Source organism: Barbus barbus (assembly GCF_936440315.1).
Source record: "Barbus barbus genome assembly, chromosome: 33".
Lineage (NCBI taxonomy): Eukaryota > Metazoa > Chordata > Actinopteri > Cypriniformes > Cyprinidae > Barbus > Barbus barbus.
In genome coordinates this window covers 20,462,953-20,486,595 of record NC_136761.1, presented here as the reverse complement: position 1 = coordinate 20,486,595, position 23,643 = coordinate 20,462,953, and the positions used below count along the sequence as shown (strand labels likewise).

The following is a 23,643-nucleotide window of genomic DNA, read 5'->3' as shown; positions in this document are numbered from 1 at the left end:
GCAGCTAGTTAGGAAACATAATATTTGATACTTTTTAACGATCATTTTATTGCTTTTTGCTTTTGTGTTTTTTGGAACCATATTGAGGTCTGAAGGAAATGACACTTATGTTTCATATACATTTCTTTGTAATGGTAATTGCAGATGGGTGTTGAATTTCCCTGCGGTAACATAGTTAAATTTTCTCTTTCCTGCAGCACTGAATGAACCCACTATTGACTATGGTTTCCAGCGGCTACAGAAGGTGATCCCTAGACACCCAGGCGACCCTGAGCGCTTACCAAAGGTCAGTTCTCTAACGTGACGTAACTATTGTGCTTTCTTTATTTTAATGTTAACTTCAAGTCAATACTGACCCTATTTACTTTCTTATTGTGAACAGTTGATTGGCACTTTATTCCAAAGATTATCCTTTTGAACAACTTTTTGTTTTCTGCTGATGTCAATTAGGCCACACAGGCTACTGGATAATGTTAACCAATACCCAAATAACTATTTAGACACTGTTTGGCTCAAATCTGGTATGTAAAAAAATAAGAAATGCCAAAGAATAAGTTTTCCATTTACCACGGTAGCCTTATCTGGAACATAGTCTAGTTATTTGAACCATTCATTATAGACTCCTTCAGTTCAGAGATTATATACTGTATATTCAATCCCACGCAGTTGTGTTTGGTATTCTCATGAAAGGAGCCCAGTTGTGGACCCAGTTGGGTGTTTATTTCTCTCTCCATGCACGCTTCTTAAGGAAAGGCAGGCCAAGTAAATGGATCCTTTGGGAGGGATAAATAAACATTACTTTATCTTGCTGTACGTGTCCTATACCCCAGAGCCCCGCTCCAGCAGCACCACTTAATAGTGCAAAAAAAGGAGTAATTATGGCTGGCTGGGCCTGCTCACGCTCAGGACTGACCTTGTGCTGTTAGCAGCCCTCTGTATCAAAGCTGGGCCATCAGTATTCATGGCCCATGAGCCACCTCCCAATCCATTTCACCTTAAACACGTCAAATTAGACCAGGGGGTCAACGAATGTGGTGTCAAACCAAAGCCAATCTACAGGAATCAGGCAAATGTAGAGTTGGTGGCCAAGTAGTTACAGTGGGCTGCTAGTCTCATGTGACCTGCAGCACACAGCACTGTTATTTTAGTATAATTGACAATGACATACTATTATAGTTTTATAGGGACACTTTAGTACAGGGACCAATTCTCACTATTAGCTAGTTGTTTATTAGCATGCCTGTTATTAACACATTTGCTGTTTATTAGTACTTATAAAGCACATATTCTGCATGACCATATTCTACATCCCTAATCCTACCCAACACCTAAACTTAACAACTACCTTACTAACTAGTAATAAGCAGCAAATTAGGAGTTTATTTTAGGCAAAAGTCATAGTTAATGGTTTGTTAACAGTGAGTATTGGACCTTAAAATAAAGTGTGACTGTTTCATATCTATGTATATATGTAAAGTAATTATTTTAGCACAATTTAAACTAAATTAAAAAATATTGTCTTGGCAACTAGCTGATTTTTTTTGTTTGTTTTGTTTTGTTTTTTGTAATGACTATAATAACCCTGGCACACAGTCTGTTTTTTTTCTCCCTTTCATTGAGGCACACAGTTTAGTGATTTAGTAGAGTGTTTGACAGGAAGTGATATCATAGCTGTGCCTTTGTGATGTCAACATTTAACATTTTGCAGGCAGACTAAATGGGTCACTGCACAGATTGGGTGTTGTGGGCACTGCACTGTTATTTTCAACTAGTCAGGCAAGGTTTAAAAAAATATGCTATCAATCAAATGTGTGCATTCTCCCCATTCTTTATTATTATTATTATTATTATCATCATCATCCACATTTAATCAAGTTCAAGTTCAAGTTTATTTGTATAGTGCTTTTTACGATACAAATCGTTGCAAAGCAGTCCTACAGGGAATTAAGTTTCCACAATATATTTATATATTGCTGAACCTTAATATATTTAACTTATGGCAAAATTTGGTAATTCTGTATGTTGTCTGAGTGTTGGCATTCTCTGAGGTCCTCTGAGGGGTTGGCATTATCTTTTCTCAGGTGTTCGTTCATCTCAGATCATTTAAGGGTTGGATCCAGACTGAAGCTTCTGTAATTCCTAGTTACCACGGGACGTTAATCCAGTGACAGAAACAGAGAAATAAATAGAGACATAATTAGCGTAGCTGCTCTTCCATCTAAGCAAAAATTATTTGTTCAACCCAAGCTAAAGAATAATAATAATGTACATTTGATCAGATATAACTGCAGTACAAGATTATAAGATGCATTATGTGAATGCTTGGCTAAAGAGATGTGTCTTTAATCTAGATTTAAACAGAGAGAGTGTGTCTGAACCCCGAACGTTATCAGGAAGGCTATTCCAGAGTTTGGGAGCCAAATGTGAAAAAGCTCTACCTCCTTTAGTGGACTTTGCTATCCTAGGTACTACCAAAAGTCCAGAGTTTTGGACCTTAGGGAGCAGGTTGGATTATAGCTTGGTAGAAGACAAGTTAGGTACGCAGGAGCTAAACCATTTAGGGCCTTATAGGTAAGTAATAATAATTTGTAAATGATACGGAACTGAATAGGTAGCTGGTGCAGAGACTGTAAAATTGGGATAATATGATCATATTTTCTTGACCTGGTAAGAACTCTAGCCGCTGCATTTTGGACTATCTGTAGCTTGTTTATTGAAGATGCAGAACAACCAGCTAGCAGTGCATTACAATAGTCCAGTCTAGAGGTCATGAATGCATGATTTTCAAAGACAAGTTGCTGTCTAATATAACACCCAGATATTTGACTTTAGAGGACGTAACAGTGCATCCATCTAGTTGCAAATTGTAATCCAAAAGATTCTGTGTACTGTTTTTTGGTCCAATAAGTAATATCTCTGTCTTATCTGAATTTAATAGGAGGAAATTATTGGTCATCCAATCTTTTATATGTTTTACACAATCTGTTAGCTTAGATAGTTTAGAAGTTCCATCTGGTCTTGTTGAGATATATAGTTGAGTATCATCAGCATAACAATGAAAACTAATCCTGTATTTTCTAATAATATGTACATAATAAAGAAATAATCAAGACTGTGAAAGTTTTTCATTTACCATCCACTTGGGGAAAAAAATCTTAACTATTTTCTAAAACAAACTGAGAATCATATAGGCACAATTCATATCTGACTACAACTAAAAATAATAAAATTAAATAAAATTAAATTAAAATTAATTAAATTGTTATTTAAAAATTTATTATTTTTTCACTGCAAACTCCTTTTTGTTTTTTCGATCATGAAAGCATTAAGTCAATTATGTCCAAACTTTTGACTTGTAGTGTGTAGTGATATTATTTGCTAAATGTTATCTGTAGCTTAAGAAATAAACATGTCATAAACAATTTTCTTTTTTTATGTCATAAGCAATTTTCAATTTTCATCAATATCTTGATGTAGGTTTTATCCAACATTAGGAGATTGCACATTCAGGCTTTCCCATATACAGTGGGGCAAAAACGTATTTGATACACTGCCGATTTTTCAAGTTTTCCCACTTACAAAGAATGGAGAGATCTGTAATTTTCATCATAGGTACACCTCAACTGTGAGAGACAGAATATAAAAAAATAAAAAATAAATCACATTGTATGATTTTTAAATAATGAACTTCCATTCTATTGCATGAAATAAGTATTTGATACAATAGAAAAATAGAACTTAATATTTGGTACAGAAACCGTTGTTTACAATTACAGAGGTCAGACGTTTCCTGTAGTTCTTGACCAGGTTTGCACATTTTGGCCCACTCCTCCATACAGGTCTTCTCCAGATCTTTCAGGTTTTGGGGCTGACGCTGGGCAACATGGAGTTTCAGCTCCCTCCATAGATTTTCTATTGGGTTCAGGTCTGGAGACTGGCTAGGCCAGGACCTTGAAATGCTTCTTACGGAGCCTCTCCTTAGTTGCCCTTGCTGTGTGTTTGGGGTCATTGTCATGCTGGAAGACCCAGTCACGACCCATTTTCAATGCTCTTACTGAGGGAAGGAGGTTGTTGCCCAAAATCTTGCGATACATGGACCCATCCATCCGCCCCTCAATACAGTGCAGTCGTCCTGTCCCCTTTGCAGAAAAGCACCCCCAAAGCATGATGTTTCCACCCCCATGCTTCACGGTTGGGATGGTGTTCTTGGGATTGTACTCATCCTTCTTCTTCCTCCAAACACGGCGAGTGGAGTTGATACCAAAAAGTTCTATTTTGGTCTCATCTGACCACATGACCTTCTCCCATGCCTCCTCTGGATCATCCAGATGGTCTTTGGCAAACTTCAGACGGGCCTGGACATGTGCTGTCTTGAGCAGGGGGACTTTGCGTGCGCTGAAGGATTTTAATCCATGACGGTGTAGTATGTTACTAATGGTAACCGTTGAGACTGTGGTCCCAGCTCTCTTCAGGTCATTGACCAGGTCCTCTGTGTAGTTCTAGGCTGATCCCTCACCTTTCTCAGGATCATTGATACCCCACGAGGCGAAATCTTGCATGGAGCCCCAGTCCGAGGGAGATTGACAGTCATCTTGAATTTCTTCCATTTTCTAATAATTGCGCCAACAGTTGTTGCCTTCTCACCAAGCTGTTTGCCTATTGTCCTGTAGCCCATCCCAGCCTTGTGCAGGTCTACAATTTTGTCCCTAGTGTCCTTAGACAGCTCTTTGGTCTTGCCCATAGTGGAGAGGTTGGAGTCTGATTGATTGAGCGTGTGAACGGGTGTCTTTTATACAGGTAATGAGTTCAAACAGATGCAATTAATACAGGTAATGAGTGGAGGATAGGAGGGCTTCTTAAATACAAACTAACAGGTCTGTGAGAGCCAGAATTCTTTTGGTTGGTAGGTGATCAAATACTTACTTCATGCAATAAAATGGAAGTTAATTATTTAAAAATCATACAATGTGATTTTCTGGATCTTTTTTTTATATTCTGTCTCTCACAGTTGAGGTGTACCAGCGATGAAAATTACAGATCTCTCCATTGTTTGTAAGTGGGAAAACTTGAAAAATCAGCAGTGTATCAAATACTTGTTTGCTCCACTGTAGCAGTCCTTCTCCTTCTTCTATCTCTCTATTTCTTCTTTCATTCTCTTCCCTCATTCCCTCACTCATCCCTCGTGTTAGTGTCCATTCCCCAGCTGGCGGAGAGAGGACAGATCTTCTGTCTCCTGTCAGTTGGGCTAAAGAGGGCAACAGTGTTTGATCTCAGTCCCTAATGAACCACATGGACATTGTCTGAATACCTTCCTCTGCAGTCCCACAGTCTAAACCCTGTGCTACCACACACACACACACACACACACACACACACACACACATACTCGTAAACAAACACTTACCCTCCATCATGTACTGGAGCACTGTGCTGACCCACTAAAGGGCCCAGCAGACAAGTGTTGCTACCCATCCCTCCTTACGCTGATAGGGACTATTACATTACTAGCTCATTGATGTCACTGATGAGGATATAAATATCCCTTTATAATGACAGATGCATATATATACATGAAAATATAAATTGCTAGACATTTAAAATAGCATATTGAAAGTTCCCACGGTCTTCTTACATTTTATAATTTTGATTTCCATTTCCAAATTCATTAAATTCATTAAAGTCATTTAACTTATTTCATTGCTTAGAATTTTTTTTTTTTTTTAGTGTAATCTCCATGAAATTATTGTTAAAAATCAACATGTCATAGGAATCAATTGGTCAAAATATTCGGGAAACCTGTTTTTGTCATTTGCTTGTCAGCTTCTCTGCAGAATAGGAAAAGTTAAATTCGCCCCATGATGAATACTTTTCTCTGTCTGCCATATTGTAAAAGTCTGGTAATTTTCATTGAAACTGGGGCAGCATGTTGCTCACATATGCTCTCTGTGGTCTTAACCTTGGCTTGATTTGGACTCATTTTCCTGGGCTGATGATGAAGCTGAATGCATTAGGTGGGTCATGGTCAGGGTCACTTGTCACATCTTTCCCACTGTTTTCAGCATAAGGGAGGTAGATCTGAATACACTCGTGGCCACACTCCCCAGAGAGCCTGCTTAACGGCCGCCCCTTATTTTTAACCGATTCTTTACCTTTTAATGAATAGTGTGGGATGGCCCTCAAGTGAGCAGCCTCACTCTATTAGAGGTGCTAAATAAAACAGGTAGGCAAAACTACTCGGTGAGACAGCTTCAGGGTCAGGTACAGGGGAAGTCCCTGAGGAAGCAGTTAGATGCTTATTTGGTTATATTAGGATACCGAAGTACATGCCCACTTTTTCAACAACCCCACTTAAAAAAAGAAATGACATATTAAGTCTTGTTTTCAGAGAAATCTAACCAAATTAATTGAGGTTTATGCTTAGAAAAAGAAAACAAAAATCCAATCGTATAAGAAAAATAGCCAACTTTAAAAGAAAAAAAAAATAAAGCAGTATAATTTTAATGTTTACCCTATTTGCATTTTTTTCCCTTTAAACCCTTACTAAATTTTGTTATATTTGTCTAAATACAAACCGTAATGTCATAAGTAATTTTGCTTCTTGAGAGTTAACCTATTTTTACTGAAAGACATAAAAAATACTGTGTATGATTTGTGTATGTATGTGTGTTTATAATGCATTCTTCATTGGATTTTATTTGCTTCAAAAGTATTTCAAATTTAGAGTTATGCTTACTGTAGTTTATGAGGGAAGAAATGCAGATCACATGGAAAACAATAGCCCAATACCTTCAACAACATACAAACATGTACACCTTTAGTCCTGGGCCTTGACAGGTTGGCATAGAGAGAGAGACAGAGAACAAAAGGAACAGAGGTAAGGGAGAGAGAGAGAGAGAGAGAGCAGGGTGATCCATCATGGTGAAGTCAGCTGTCCGGTGCTGCCTTCTCACAGGTCAGCCGATCGAAGGCACCACAGCCCTCACTTTATTACTGCTCGCCCAACAATAATTGAGTCACCACAAGGGGGAAGAGGCAGCCAAGGCTGCACATGGAAAGAGGGTGTAGAGTTAGTGAACATGGGAAGGGTAAATGAGAAATAATTTCTCTGTGTACCTATACATGTCCAGCTTGTCGAGACAAGGCTGGTGTTAGCAAATGGATTTTACCCTGATTTCCTTGAGAACTTGAGGCTGTACGCATCTCTCCCTCTCTGTCTTCCCCTCCCTATTTCTGTCCTTCCTCTTCTCGTTCGAACACTCTCAGCGAGTTATTAACAACGTCGGCTACTGCGCCCAGCCACTCATTTCAGCACTATTGATTTTGCCCTTTATTGAGGCAATAACAGTTTGTTGACGGCACTTCTCTAAACTGCTGGACTCAATCACAGGTGAGGGCCAAGTGTGGAACACGGCAGGTTAACTTGTTTCTCTCAGTCCTTGAACAAGTGTGCTACAATGTTATCCAGCCCAGCAAATTTATTACACAGCAATAGTTCAACAAGATGTTTTTTCTGTGATATTTTAAAGAAAAACGAATTATCACAACTGAAGTATTTTATAACAACAGAATTTTTGCATGTGTGGTACTAGTGATAGCGAAATAATGGTTTCAGGCTCACACTGACCCCTTTAATGGAGCAAGAGACCCTTGACTGCCTAAATAATGTTTAAAATAGAGTGTCGCATTGCATTATATTGTATATAAGTGTGTAAATTTATAACATATTATTTCATATTTTAAATGGAAGTTTATACAAACTGATTAATATAATATATTACAAATATTTTCTTTTGTTTTTTTAGATTAGATTTAATATATTTATACAGGGAATCATTTGATGGAGGAACTTATAATTAAATAGTGGAAACTGCATCCCACAATGCACCTGGCCCATATTCAGCACATCTAGGCTGCGGCCTTGTTTGGTCTCTCTCCATCTCTTCTGTCAGCGTTGTTTCCCAAATTTTCCCTGTCACTTCACATCCACCTGATCCCCATTGGCTGCCTCCACAGGGTCCAGAATTCAATCTGTGCTTCCAGGAAAAATTTCCTGCTTCTGGGTAACACTGCAGCGTGCTCTTTATACATTGCTGGGAAATCCATAAGACTACTAATAAAATATCTGAATATGGATCTAATTAAACTTAACCTGCACAAGTTTATTGAGACCAGCATAGCAAATCTCAAAGCAACTGTAGCAAAACGTTTCTTTAAAAATAGTATTTGTTATATAAGCAATTGAGCAAATTTTTGGTGGCTGCACTCCGCTGTCGTACTGTGCAGATGTGGACAGACAGGTTATTATTGACTTTCAGAGAGTAACCTTTGAGGTCCGGAGAGAATATGAATTATGCAATGAAGCCACATTAGTTAAAGAGCACAGTGACTGATTTTTATGATGGGCAGATATTGATGGAAGGAAGATATGGGGGGAGAAGGGAGAGATTGGAGGGAGACTAAGGATATTAGATTTTGCGTTAGATAAGCTCAGTGGATAAGCCTCCATGTTAAGCAATACATTCAACAGAGCGAGCAAACTCAAATCTGCGGAAGTCAAAGAAGTGTGCATCAGCTGTGCTCAAACTCATGTAACGGACATTCTGCTCTAATTCACACATGGTTCACCACATCTACACAATACGATGGCCAAATTTACTCAATGCACTCTTGCATAAATCACAGTTTACCTCACGCAAAGGTAATTAACACATATGTACCTTAAAAACTTGCTATTGTTACTAACTAAATCATTAACTGTCATGCATTATAACTCCGCAAACCATATTTTTGATGAACCACTGCACTCTCATGCTGCCAGTTACTAACTCTGTCATAGGGCTGTCATATATTTACAATTACTACGGTAAAGGCACTTTTCTATCAGATTAAAACCTGACACATTGTTCTGGGAACCGTCACAGTTGTATTGACTCACCATTGGAGTATTTTATCTCTTACACCAGCGATAAATGTTGTGTTTGAAATTGAAGATTAGATTATTGTCAGGATAATGAAAGGCCCACTATATGATAGCCCTCATTCATCAAAATGGATTGCAGCCTTGGTGGGTATAAACAGCATGACATTACACACCAGTGTGGTCACAGTTTGAGTCAAGCATTTACAGTTATTGAAAACAGATAGAGGCATATGAGTTTGTGTGGTTACCTTGCACAGATTATATGTACATCCCACTTGAATTGGGTTTTATATGCTAGTAATTCCTTTTTGAATACTTGTAATAAGGCTGTCAAATTAACTTTCAGTGCATGGTTAACAATATTCACAATCTGTATTAATATGTTATATTTATAAATATTTAATTACCAAAATGAAAAATGTGGTTAGTTTTCCTACCACAAGCGTAATTCAAGGATTGTTTCGAAATTTAACTATCTTGACAAGGTATTTTTATACTATATATTCAATAATATGTAAATAAGATAAAAGTACATTGTACAATGCAATGTCTTTAAATAATCTCCTTTAGGGGCGTTTCCCCTAAATTTGCATACCATGTAATTCATTTAATTACAATTTTTAATAATTTGACAGCCTTTGTTCCCTGAGATGCTGTGGACTGAACAACATATAAAATATATGTATTTTGTGACTGCACAGCAGCGAGTGTGAGAGACCTCAGTTAAGCTAATAAAACCAGAGCCTCCACAAGACCAGCAGTCCATGAGGTCAGGGAAGTAGAGCAGGAAGTATGACATCATCACTGCGCTCCGTTCCACATGAGTGACGCCGGTGACCCCGCTGGTATTACTGCTCTAATAGAACATTAGGAGATGATAAAATTGCAAATGAACAAGCACAGGAATAAATTTGTCATGTTTTTACAGGCCTGGCTTCCTTGTAAATGTGCAGACGCCATTGCCTTAACATTCCAGATGTGACCCGGGCCTTATTTCATTTTTTCAGCAGTCCCCTTCCTAATGAATGTATATCATATTACCAGCCACCATAATTTACACACAGGAACAGATTCAATGTCCGGCGCACATTAATGTGGAGGCTGGCCCTAACGGTACTGTGCTGTGGGCTAGTTGATATTATATTATTCGAAACACTACGCCTGGGGTTGTTTGCTTGCACACATTCGCATTTTTACGTGCGTATGTATTACTATGAATGTATATATACGTCTCAGCTTTCATGCTGATGGAAAACAAGGCTGGAAAACACCTGTCAGGGTGCTAAAGACACTCTGAATGGGTCGAAGCAGAGATCGGGTCCTCGTAGCTCACGGCAGTACTGAAGGAGCGGAGAAGGGGGGAGGATTGAGCTCGGGTTGTGATGGCTCTGACTGATAGGCAGCTATACAGACGAGCAGATCCGAGATCAGGTTTCTTTCCTGTTTACCGCTCCTGGCTCCCTGCTCGGCCCTTACTGGAAGCCCTGCTACTCGCCCAGGAAATGGGTTCTGCTTCCAGACACAGGGCCACCACACACGGCCCGTGCTAATAGCATTTATTTGTTTATCTGGACAAACTTTTGGCCCCTTCCTTATTGGATTTGCCCTCTCAACAGATCTCTCCCCCACCCCCCAATATCATAATGACGGAAGATCGATAGGTAAGGACGAGACCTTCTAACAAAGGCGAGCGAGTGCGAAAGGGAGAGAAGTAGAGGAGGGGTGTACTGGATAAATGACACAGTACTGGTGCAGCAGGGGACCAAGCCATGGACTAATGCTTCCCATCCCTTATGTTCTTCCACCATCCTGCCAAGAAGAGGGTAAAGGAGAAGAGAGCCCGTCGGAGTCACACATCCATACTAAAGCACCACTTTAGGCCTCCCCAGGCTCCCGCGCTTCTCTCAATCACCCAGCCCAAGCCCAGGCGAACAGAGACGGGCGCCTCCCCCGCGAAGCACCCCTAACGAGGGGTTAACGCAGTGCCAGCGCTCCCATTATTGAGTGAATTTAGCACCTTGGACAGTGCACTAAAAATCTTTATTGCTTTGCTGACCCCCTCGTCATGTTCGTGTCTGTGTGTTGCATCTGGGGCCGCTGGGGGAAGGCGGAGGGGGCTGATTGAAAGGCAATATGTCGGCTGGCAGGCAGGCACACATGCTCGGGGGCTTGTTCGCAGCGAGGGTTACACGCCGAGGGTGAGAACAATTTTCTAGTTGTCGCACTGCGAGCTTATTTCCTCAGCACCGGCACATTAACTTTTAAAAAGGGTTCCACTGGAGCTTCAGGGTTTAAAAAAAAATGAAGAGGAGAAGAGGGCTTGGAAGAAAGGAAATGAATACACAGTGTAAAGAACACTGTAAATAAATTTTTTATGTGTGAAAAGGATGGTAATAAATAGGTTTTCGTTTATGGAAGTGAAAGTCGATTACCTGGAAGGAAAATAGCGTTTCTGTAGCTCTTGCCTCCTGCGGAGCGGTCGTTTGCATGTACTAACATGCATGTATTTGCTTTAAATGTGTTTGTATTCATGTATTATACATGGAAACTGTGGCAGTATTGTTGGTAGGAAGAGCTAGATGAAGTATGGAGCTGTTAAGGTGTTTTCTAAGACGTAACCCCTCTAAAAATGGTAGGAGAGTTGTGGTCAAGGATATCGGCTAGCAATTCAAAGGTCGCATGTTCAAACCCTGTCAGGGGCGATCTATGAACTGAAGAGCTACGTTAGCATTTTGCCCTTTAGCAAAGCACTTAACCTGATATTATTCCAAAGGGACTGATCCTAGAAATTGTACTGTGAGTTTGTTTGTGCCTGTCGAGTGTCAAGTAACCAAATAGACTAGAAAAACTGAATGCAATGTATTGGCTTAAAAAATTAAAATAATGTGATAAAAAATTATTAGAAAAATAATAATGTTGCTTTCTAAACATTCTTAAAATGCTTAATTTCATAAAATAATGGCATGTGATATTAAGACTTGTTTATATTTGTTTAAATATTTTTTTTTCTTTTTTTCTGCCATTTTATCAGTTATATTATCAATTGTCAAGTAAATTGATCTAGTGATGAAGATTTTGTTTTGTGCATTTAACATCAAAATTGACAATTTTGGACACAATCAAAAATGGAAAGCTGAAGTGCCACCTTTCATCTTTTCTGTTTATAGGAGGTGATTCTGAAGAGGGCAGCAGACCTGGTGGAAGCTCTGTATGGGATGCCACACAATAATCAGGTTGAACACAATGAAACTTCAAACCAAAAACACTGAGACAAACAGGGCCTGACTCAGTATACATGTATTTGTGCATAAAATCTGTTTAGGTGTGTTTTGATGTAGAAATCACAATAAAAAAAATTGGGTCTAAAGTGTATTCTAAATTTACTATAACATTTTATTATTTTAAAAAATCACATTCCAAAATTATCTTAGAAACAAGTAATTTGTTAAGACAGTTTTTAAAAATATTTAATATTATTAGACATTGAAAAACTCTACAAAGTATGAATTATATATACATGTAAGGCAAAATAAAATAAAAAATGACTTATGAAAGTAAGATCTTGCTACGCATTCTCTCAAGCAAGAGTGCATGTGCATAAGAGAGTGCAAACTGTATAATTAGTAAAAGAGGCACATTGTGTTATAGGATCGGTGTAAATAATGCCACGTTCCACATTTAAATGGTTTAATTGAGCAGCACAGTTAAGAATTTGTTCTCAGTTAAGGCCATTTTAGAGCTTTAAGACCACTGAGTTGTTCTCTAATATTCCCTAACATATTCCCTCAACATAAATCCCCCAATGTAATTCCTCCAGAGCTCTCTCTCATTGGTTTGAAGGACCACAAGGGCATCTTCAATGTTAGATCAGTTATGAACTGCGAGTGAGGGCACATGCTCATCGATTGAGAGCTGAGCATGAGTGCAGTGATGCTGAATTATTTAGGCTGGGCAGTGGATGGAGCATGACTCCAGTCATCAACCCACTCAAAGAGCTCTCTCTCAGGAACCCCTATCCCCCAACCTCCACACGGTCCTGTCGTCTTTATGAGGGTAAATTATTAGACATTCATTTTCTATCAAAATGTGCATCCCCCCTTCCCCAGCCCCCAAAACGAATGTTTTTCTCTAGCTGGGCTGACTATCAGATAAACACATCTTCAATGATTTTACTTCTAGATTTTGTTCTCTCTGTATTAAAAAAATATTGACTCTCTTATTCACTGATTCATATGATCTTATTTGACCAAGGTGTATTTTATCTGGCAGCTCATAAGTTGCCCGTGCTTAGATATAATAATTTTAAGAAAGAATTGCAGTGGGTATTTTTTGGTTTTTAAATTGTTGTCTAATATATATATATTTTACTATTTATAAGTACTATTTTCACTTTTATTTTTTGATTGTTTATTTTTAATTTTATTTAATTTTATTTTATTTCATTTAATTTTTTGTAATTTTTTTATTGGGTTATGGTTATGTATTTAATCAAACCATTATTATTTATACTGAATGATTATTTGAAGGAGACTGATTTTTTTTAAGGCAGTTGGCTTAATAATATCCTTTTAATCGTTGGTCCATTTCTGTGTTGATCCTGACAGGAGATCATTCTGAAAAGAGCAGCGGATATTGCGGAAGCGCTCTACAACGTCCCACGTGGACACAACCAGCTGCCAGGTCTGGCCAACAGCTCAGTCCACGCTGGCATGATGGGAGTCAACTCATTCCACAGCCAGCTCGCTGTCAATATCTCTGAGTCCGCACAAGGAGCCAATCAGGGTGAGCAGAGACGCCATCAATCTTAGATTTTGACCATTCACAAAAAAGTGATTGACTATGAGAGTTTGTGTTTGTGTGTGTGTGCAAAAAGAGATATTAAGGGCTGAATTCACTTGTGCATATGGTACTCTAGTGCACCTGCAACTTATTCTCTAACCACTCTCAATCCAGTTTAACCAGGTGCTAAATGCACTAAAATATTGCTCCAAAGTTTTTAATAAATCATTGTCAGTCTTTCCATTTGACTCAGTTTTATGAAAGAGCGATTCTATACTGTCTCAGTAAAGTGTGCCAGATCACGGTATTCAGTAGTCTACTGCGTCCTTCAAACCCTAGGCAAGCGGGTGAAAACTAGCGAGATAGACAGCATGCAGACAGATACAAGCATTCAGCAATGCTCCCTGAACCTCCAGGCTCCTTTACCTCAGCATTCCTTGGCCTCTGTGACAGTGAATGATTTGTGTTAAGTCAGCAGTAATGTATCAGTCGTCTGATGAAAGGGAGAATGAATAGTAAGCAGAGCAGAGATGAGCGCTGCCTTTGTACCAGACAGCGGGGACTCCTGGAGCGAGAACTTCCTGCTGCTTTCACCCATGTCAGCGTTTAATGTCCTGATGTATATTTATAGTCCATATCCTCCTCCTGTCCTATCTGCCTCCGTATGCTACTGACACACAGATCTTTTTTTAAGGAATAGTTCTCCCAAAAATTAGATTTCTGTCATCATTAATTTATCCTCATGACATTCCAGATGTATATGACTTTATTCCTACCATGTAACAAAAAAGAAGTTTAGTAGAATGCTCACGGTGTTCTTTTCCATACTATGAAAGTCGATGATAACCAGGCGCTGATTCTGTGTGTTTCTAAATATATTCTGTCTTTCTTTCCTAAATAACTCATCAAACCTTCATCTGTACATAGGACACATGCACATTCACAGTTCTGTCTATGGTCATGTCTCTTTTCTGTATATTTTTATTTTTATTTTTATTACTATTGTTATTCTTAATTATTGTATATTCTCTTCATTAGTGTTCTTTATCAACTTAATTATATGTTGTCTGCACTATGTTTGTACTTTCTGTACTGGAAGCTCATAACACCAAGACAAATTCCTTGTGTGTGCAAACACACTTGGCAATAAAGCTCTTTCTGATTCTGATTCTGATTCTGATTCTGATTCTTTTCCTCACTATATGTGTGTGTTTTAGGTTTCAGTCGAAACACGAGCAGTGTATCCCCTCACGGTTACGTACCCAGCACGACACCCCAACAGAGTAGCTACAGTACCGTCTCTACCAGTATGAATGGATACGGCAACACAGGCATGACCACGCTGGGAGGGTCGCCCAACTTCCTCAATGGCTCTGCTGCCAACTCTCCTTATGCCAGTGAGTACTGATCCTGTCTGTTTTCCTCTCTCTTTTACATGTTTGAATCAGTTGTACATAGATATGAGCATTCACAGAAGTGAATGAAAAATGTTTGTGTGTGTATATTACCATTCAAAAATTTGGGGTCAGTTTTTTTTTTTAAAGAAATTATTATGCAGCATTATAACACATTCAGGACATTAAACTGATCAAAAGTGACAGTAAAGATTTTTAGATTGTTACAGATGTTTATATTTAAAATAAATGCTGTTCTTTTGAACTTCCAATTCATCAAATAATCCTGAACAACTGTTTTCAATGTTGATAATTAAAGGAAATGTTTCTTGAGCAACAAATCAGCATATTGGAATGACTTCTGAAGGATGATGTGACACTGAAGACTGGAGTAATGGCTGCTGAAAATTCGGATTGGTCATCACAGGAATAAATTACATTTTAAAATATAATAAAATAGAAAGGTATTTCACAATATTACGGTTTTACTGTATTTTTGATCAAATAAATGCAGCCTTGGTGAAACTTCTTAAAAACAGCTTACCGACCCCAACATTTTTGAAGGGATGTGTGTGTGAATATATATATATATATATATATATATATATATACAGGTCTATACATATAAGACTTATACAGGTCTTTATACTCTGCTGTTCCACTCACTTGGAGGCCATTTCCATTGGCACTGGTGCAGGTGGGGGGCGATAGAATGATTTCTGAAGGATCATGTGACACTGAAGATTGGAGTAATGGTTGCTGAAAATTCATCACAGGAATAAGTTACATTTTAAATTATATCAAAATAGAAACAATTATATTAAATTGTGACAATATTTCACAATATTACTGAATTTTTGTTCAAAAAATTGCAGCATTGGTAAGCATAAGAGACTTATTTTTACCGACCCCAAACATTTCAACTGTAGTGCATGTAATTGCATTCTAAACATAAACTGTAGAAACATTAATGCATCTTACACTTGTATCATATTTCGCCTAGACCACCAAGTAAGCCAGTCCTGCCACTGGAGCCTCTTAAAAAAAAATTAGGTGCCCCTTGGCTAGAGACATAAGTTAGATCAGCAGTCATAGCTATTATTGTGTGTGTGTCTTTAAGAGCAGAAATCAAATCCCAGCCACTCTTTTCTTCAGTCATGATCAGACGCTGTCTATAATGCTTAGCCATTCGTATAACACCAATCTTCTCGCACGGCTTCTAAATTAAAGCGTCTTAATTAAATCAATAAACTAATTGCAGGAGAAGCAATTCAACTTCGGTACTTTGATTCCGTGATGTTAACAAGTATTTTAACAGGCTCACTGACTTCACGCTGACACTTTCAATCAATGCGAGAGAGCAGGCTTTGTGGGCTCCAATTTTCATTAATTGATTAGTTAGGCCTTCATAAATGGATTATGACACTATCAGGAGAATTTACTTGGGAAAGTGCCATAAAATTTAAGTGCAGAATAATAACAACAATAAAGGTAGAGCAGGATATAAGAGAGCAGCTGAAATACGACAGGAGTAATTGTAAAATCGTTGAGGTGGAAAATGCTCTTAGGGTATTAATAGACAAAGGGAGAGGCGGTAGAGATGGGACAGGGGAGGGACCTGCGCTAATGTTGTTCTGAGAGGAGCAGACTGTGCATCTGTGGACCAGTCAAAGAATATTATATAATTATATTCTAAAATTCTAATAGAATTGTCACAAGGCTGGATTATAACAGTATTTGCCTATACTATCAGAGGTATAGGTCTATAAGGTATGCTGTGATCCGCCCTAAACCCTTTCCCCTCTCTCGTTCATTCCCCTCCCTCAGTTGTTCCTTCCAGTCCCACCATGACCTCCTCCACCAGTCTTCCCTCCAACTGCAGCAGTTCCTCAGGCATCTTCTCTTTCTCTCCGGCCAACATGGTTTCTGCAGTCAAACAGAAAAGCGCTTTTGCTCCCGTCGTGCGGCCCCAGGCCTCGCCGCCCCCCACCTGCACCAGTGCCAATGGAAACGGCCTCCAAGGTGAGTGGAACAGCAGAATATAAAGCTTGACCTGTATATGTATATATTCACAACACACACACACCACTTAAAAAATGTTGGGGTCCAGAAGCTGTTTTTAAGAAGTCTCACCAAGGCTGCAGTAAAACTGTAATATTGTGAACTACCTTTCGATTTTAATATATTTTTAAAATGTATTCCTGTGATGGCAAAGCTGAATTTTCAGCATCATTACTCTAGGGTCATATGATGCTTCAGAAATCACTCTAATACACTGATTTGCTGATCAAGATACAATTATTATCATTATTAATGTTGAAACATTGTGTTGCTTAATATTTTGATGAAAACAGTGATCCTTTTTTTCAGGTTAAAGAATAGAAAAATCAAATGAACAGCGTTTATTTAAAATAGTAAAAGTCTGTACTGTCACTTTTGATCAATAATGTGTCCTTTTTGAAAAAAAAGTACTAACTTCTTAAAATAGAAATCTTACTGACCTCAAACTTTTAAACAATAATGTGTGTGTGTGTGTGTGTGTGTATGTGTGTGTGTGTGTGTGTGTGTGTGTGTGTGTGTGTGTGTATATATATATATATATATATATATATATATATACACAAACAAAAACAAAAACAAAAACCGTATATTTTTGACAGCACTAATATATATATATATATATATTAGTGCTGTCAAAAATATACGATTTTTGTTTGCATAATATATGTGTATATTTATTATGTATATATAAATACACACACATAGAGTATATATTTTGAAAATAGTTACATGTATTTACATGTCTATATTTATATTCATATAATTTATATTATAAATAAATATTTTCTGAACATATATAACATATGTATATACACGCATGTGTGTGTATTTATATATACATAATATATAATATATATACACAGTGCAAACACATATATTATGCAAATAAAAACTTTTGGATGTGATTAACAGCACTAATATATATATATATATATATGTATGTATATGTATATATATATATACATACTCTTTTTATATGGATTTTGCTGTGCGGTGTTGTTTCTAAGCACTCTGTTATAAAACCAAGTTAGCTGCTTCCAAAATGACAATAAGCTAATTATGCTGCCTTCGAAGAAACCTAGTTTTTGCTGACTTTGTTGTCAATGCAGAGCACTGTTTATGTGACGCAAGGAACCTGTGCCTATGCAAAGCTTTCCAAATAGTCACTTATGCGGTTCCCTTCCTGTTGAAAGGCATCTGTCTATGTAGGCATATAGCAGTGATGCAACTCAATTGTTTTGAAACTGAGCTGAAGTGTCTGATCTGGAGCCTTCTAACACCTAGACAGCTGTCAGTTTGTCCTAACTTGTAGTAATCTGTTTTTATATTTGCTTCTATGACCCAATTCCTCTTTTTGTACTTAAAAATAACTATCTTTCTCTCTGTCTCCATCATCTTCCTTCCCCTTCCCCTGCTTTCTCACTCTGCTTCCAGTAGATCAATCTTTTGTGGACTCTAGCAAGTACTCCACCGCCAGCTCCCTGCAGGGACTGGCCTTCTCCTGAAGTATGTTACACCTGTCTCACATTCTTTCTTCATCATCCTCTCTTTCTATCCATTAAGCCATCCATCAGCATGACCGTCAGAGCATCCTCTCCCTTCATCCTCCTTCATTCTCCTCACTTCTGCTCGGTCACTGGGGGCCTGCTGCGCATCTCGAAGAGCATGCCATATGTGTTTTATATTAAATAATATTATAGAAGAAGAAAATATGCTCATGTAAATGACACAATGTAAACAAAATGGTAATGGTCCTAAAAATAGGTTTTATTTTTCATCCACATTATATTATTAATATTATTATTATTTCTTTTAGTTTCAGTTAAGGTAAAAATTTCTTCGTTTTTTTTTTTTTTTAGATTCAGCCAAATAGTAGCAGGCTACATTAAAGCTGTGTGACATCTATAAAGACATATGTTCACTGATATCTGAAACAAAGCCATAATCAGCTTCCTCTGCAGCATTTGGCCCAGGGTGTTGATCTGAAATATCTAGACATCCACAGTGAGACAATGTTAAAGTATTTGAGTGTTTGAGCCAGACATCTCTTATCTGCGAGAGTGGAGTGCTTTCTCTCCGTATGTTGATATTCACTCAGCACTCTGACCCAATCACCGATTGTCGGTCACCACTCATTTTTTTTCTTCATTCCAAATGAGGCAGAGACACTCAGGAAATAACCCAGGAATTAGAGATGAGGGACCAGCGAGAGGAAATCAATAGGAAGCCAATATGTTACATGAAAAATCTGGTGCGGTGATGTGGCCTGCTGACAGTGGGGAGCGATGGAGAGAGAAACCCAGCTCAATGCTCATGGGACTTCCTTCCTCTTGGCCAATAATGAATAGAAGTGATACTAATGTTTGACTGGACATTGTTTAATGTTTGAGAGCAAAAATTATTTATCTAAGCTCAAGCTATTTTTGTTTAAGTGTTGGCAAGCTAGTTCATTTGGGTCAGACTATGTATACACTGCATGCACTTTTTATTAGCATAGCTGTTTGTTTGTAATTTGTCTCGTAAAAATGATGTCCACATAAACGTGCATGGGTCCCCATAGGCACATGAAGTAAACGCTCATCGAAACACAGGCGAAGCGCTACACAGTCAAATACAAACTGCTTTAAATGACCTGTTTTTATTCAAGTCAAATATATTATTTAATATGACTGGATTATACTGGATTGCACCAATGGAAGTTATTTTTAAGAGTAAAAATAGCTCCAACTACATGCATACACTGAGTTTGTCCTCTACACTCTTCATGGAAATGCAAAATCCCTCCGACTGTAAGAATATCCTGACCGTCTCCTCCGAACCCATGGAGCTTTGTCCTCATGGGAGAGAAGCATTAGCTAATGCGTTGCAAAGCCGTCCTATAGTGTTATCACTAATTGGATTGATGAATTGTTCATATAATGGCTCCCTGATGGGGAGACTGATATACAGCCTGTAAAGCAAGTCACTATTTATCCTGACAATGACTCCAATTAAACACGGACGACCTGCAACCTTAGGTGGATCATACAGAATAAAGATTATCCTCTCCCACTTGCAGGGAATTGTACATCCTTCTGATTAATGTACAGCTTCGGTGTGATCGAAAGCACAGAGAATTATGGGATATACTACTGCTTTCGTTTAGTCTCTCCATCCCTCCTTCAGTTGATTGAAGCCATATTTTACCCTGTTGTTTGGATGTGTTGTCTTTAGTTAACCCTGACATTCCTATGCATAGATTCACTTCAACACTTAAGAAAGTGCATCAGGGTTAAATTCATTAATTAAAACTAAAACTATTTAAAAACACACACTCAAAAACAAATTAGACATTTTTGACCACTAATGGAAAGGATTTTGATCATTTGAAGTCCTAAAATTACTGACTTGAAATATAAATACATTCCAAAAATCCGTAAATAAATAAATAATGAAACTAAAATTAACAACACTGAACTGTATTGTAATTTTCAGACGTATAATGGGAAGTCAGCACAAAGCAATACAATATTTATTTCTCGCTTTGTGCAAGGTTCACTGTGACACACAAAAAAATTTTTTTGTTCATATCATTTGAGTACGACATGCTTTCCAGATGCTTTTCTTTTGGTTTTGTTGCATGCCAGATGAAACCAAACAATCCCATGTCTCACTCTCCATCTCTCTCACTCTCTTTCTCTCTTCTCACGACTATAGTGATCCCAGGGATGATTGTTCCTCCAATGTAGGGGCTCCTGGGCTGCTGAAGAGGCACATTTGATTTCAGCTCTCACTAGAGAATCTACGCTCTGAGCTGAAGGCAATTTCTGGTGGAGGAGACATGAAAACTGAACTTTTTAAAACTCAGGCCTTTTGACAAAGGAATCTCATTTTATGGGAAGAAAGTGTTTGTTTGCTTTTGTTTTTAAGCTAAGTTCTGGACTGCTCTACCGAAGGACTTTACCCCCCGTGTTTTGCCCATGAAGAAAGGAGAGATGGAACATTTTGTTTGTGGGCTTTTTTGATGAATTTAAAGATCACATGCCTTTTTTACAGACTGTATCACACAAACATGACACTTTAGGAGCGGGTGCATTCGTAATGTTTCTGAGAGCAGCGGCAGGCAACAGCACAGATCTCTGTCAATACTGACCATTTTTTTATATAAACAGACACATTAGTGCAAAATCCAAATGAGAACAACGGCCAACTGTTTGAACACAGCAAAGAAGAGGGGAGGGGTTTTTGTCCCAGAGAGAAGCCAACAAATAGTTTGCCATAATGTTGTTTGTTTTCATATAAAATGAAATTGTAGCGCCATACTCACATCCCTATTGCTTTTTTGTTTTAAGTATAGAGTCATACAAAGCATCTGGGTACCAGCCGGTTTGAATGGCTATGATGTAGGAAAGTTATTTAAGAGTTATTAAATGCTGTCATGCTGTAATTTTTCAATGTCCAGATCCATCCTCAAAGAGAAGAAAAAGTGACCCACTTTCCACAACAAATCAGTATTTATGTTCTTGAAAATATTTGCTGCTAAATAGAGCAGAGATATGCAGTAAACAGATGGACTGAAGGAAAAAGACCTCAGTTGCCATGCCATTTAAATAAAAAAAAAACTTTAGAATTTTGCGTGTGCTCAAAGAATGTGCTGATTTCTTTTTCCTTTTTGTTTTTGCTTTGTCTATGAAAAAAATTAAACTGTGATATATACATTTTAATGTGTTTGGTTTGCTGTGTTTGCTAGTGAAGGATATAGGTTAAATGAAGTATAAGAATAATACTATTTCAGAGCCGACTGTTAAAGCAACCCGTTTTTCCTTTTTTTGTGTTTCTTTGGCTTGTTTTGGGGGACATGACTTGAATTAACCAAGTATTTTCATGTTTAGACAGCACTGTATGGAGAATGCTTTCCAAATGTGTCAAACACCCAACATACAGCAGTTTGATTGGCTCATTTTGGTAGTCGTCTATTTTTGTACATATACTTTCTGTTGCCAAAGTCTTTGTTTTATTTGTATTTATCTCAGAATGGCTTAAGGCAGCTCATAATAACACTGACGATCAGTTCATTGCATAAGTTACACAAAATCTCACCAACTTCAGCAAACACAAATCATGGATTCTGGACAAAAAGAGGGGAGTCTCTGTAAAATATCCATATAAATAATGTATGTATATCCAGATTTTGTATATTGCTTTTCTCCCCAAATTCACTTTGATTGTGGAAGGTTTTTTTGTGATTGTTTGTCCATCTGTTCGCTTTCATCACCGGCGTTGTCTTTATTGTTAATGTTTTTGTTTGAATTTAGATCCATGTTTTGTATCATGTCAAGCTTCCATTTTTTTAAACTAAGTTTTATTCGTAAAAAGCCATTGTCTATTTTTGTATAATTTGTAAGTTAAAAAGCAATTGTTTTCCTTTTGGAATTTTTTAATGTATGGCAAAAAGTAGCATCTCACAGCATTTAGTTATGTAGATTTTAAATATATATATATATATATATATAAATATATGATGAATATATAAATCTATATCTTTTCTTTGAGGCTTACAGAACCTGTACTATTGTAATAATATGCATGGGCTCTTCTCTGAGAGTGATGGTTTTATTTTGCGTGTCAAGCCTAGAAGGACGTTTCTGATGAAGTTTAAATCTACGTTCTTTTTCGTCTTTTCTTTCCTCTTTTATTTATCTGATTATTTATGCCTGCTTATAGATCTGTCTATTCCATTTTCTCTCTCTCACACGTATATCAGTACCAGCAGTATAGATGCCTTAAAAATGCAAACCCATAAACGTACAATCACTTGTACAGACTTTACAACCACCACTACCAGTAACAGTAGCCACAGAGTTCCTTAAGGGATTTCTTTCCAGAAAAAAAGCACAAATTGGTCTGTTTTACCTAAAGCGAGAAGGATTAAATGAATTATTTGTCCATTTTCTGTTGTTTGTATTATGAAGGATAATGAGAGGGAACTTGAAGGATTATAAATAATTTATATTTTATGTGTTTCTAGTGCCATGGGTTGCACTTTCTCATTAATTTAAAGCAAAAGGCTGCCTTTTTTCATTCGTTTATGTCTGCTGCGTTCACGAAAGGGGGAGAAGCGCAAAGCCATATTCTACAGTGTCACCGTTCGCTCTGAGGGGACGTTCTCTTTAGCTGGAGGTGCATGTGAACCTGCATGTTTTGGGTTGTGCCATAGCACTTTGTAAGGTACTGTTGATGAATTTCTCACCCTGAGCAAAGTGACTCGATATCAGAGCACAATGCCTTGCCCCCGGAGCTGAGGTTCTGACTCCCAGTCTGTAACGCTGTGACTCGAGTCTAATTCTACTGTCAGCCGAATCAGCCCTCGATGATCGGTCTTCAGGGCTCTTTCATGAATGGTTTAAGTGCTGTCTTCTGTAATGTGTGTCTGCGATCTGCCATCTAACAGAAAAATGACTTTTAATATGCTGATGTTTGAGGACTTTTTATCAGAAATGACTGATGATA

The 23,643-nt window shown here is 37.8% G+C and overlaps 1 protein-coding gene across 1 annotated transcript in view; it reads left to right on the top strand.

The window, feature by feature from the left end:
- LOC306853240 (transcription factor COE1-A-like) overlaps positions 1-22,503 on the top strand; it is a 130,333-nt gene extending 107,830 nt beyond the window's left edge. The window contains exons 11-17 of the mRNA XM_079390498.1: positions 198-286; positions 12,088-12,153; positions 13,525-13,702; positions 14,917-15,096; positions 16,921-17,115; positions 18,589-18,660; positions 20,851-22,503. Of these exons, the coding sequence (XP_079246624.1) occupies positions 198-286; positions 12,088-12,153; positions 13,525-13,702; positions 14,917-15,096; positions 16,921-17,115; positions 18,589-18,659 (779 nt within the window). The 3' untranslated portion in view covers position 18,660; positions 20,851-22,503. The remainder of the gene's footprint in view (positions 1-197; positions 287-12,087; positions 12,154-13,524; positions 13,703-14,916; positions 15,097-16,920; positions 17,116-18,588; positions 18,661-20,850) is intronic.
- The last annotated feature ends 1,140 nt before the right edge of the window (positions 22,504-23,643 follow it).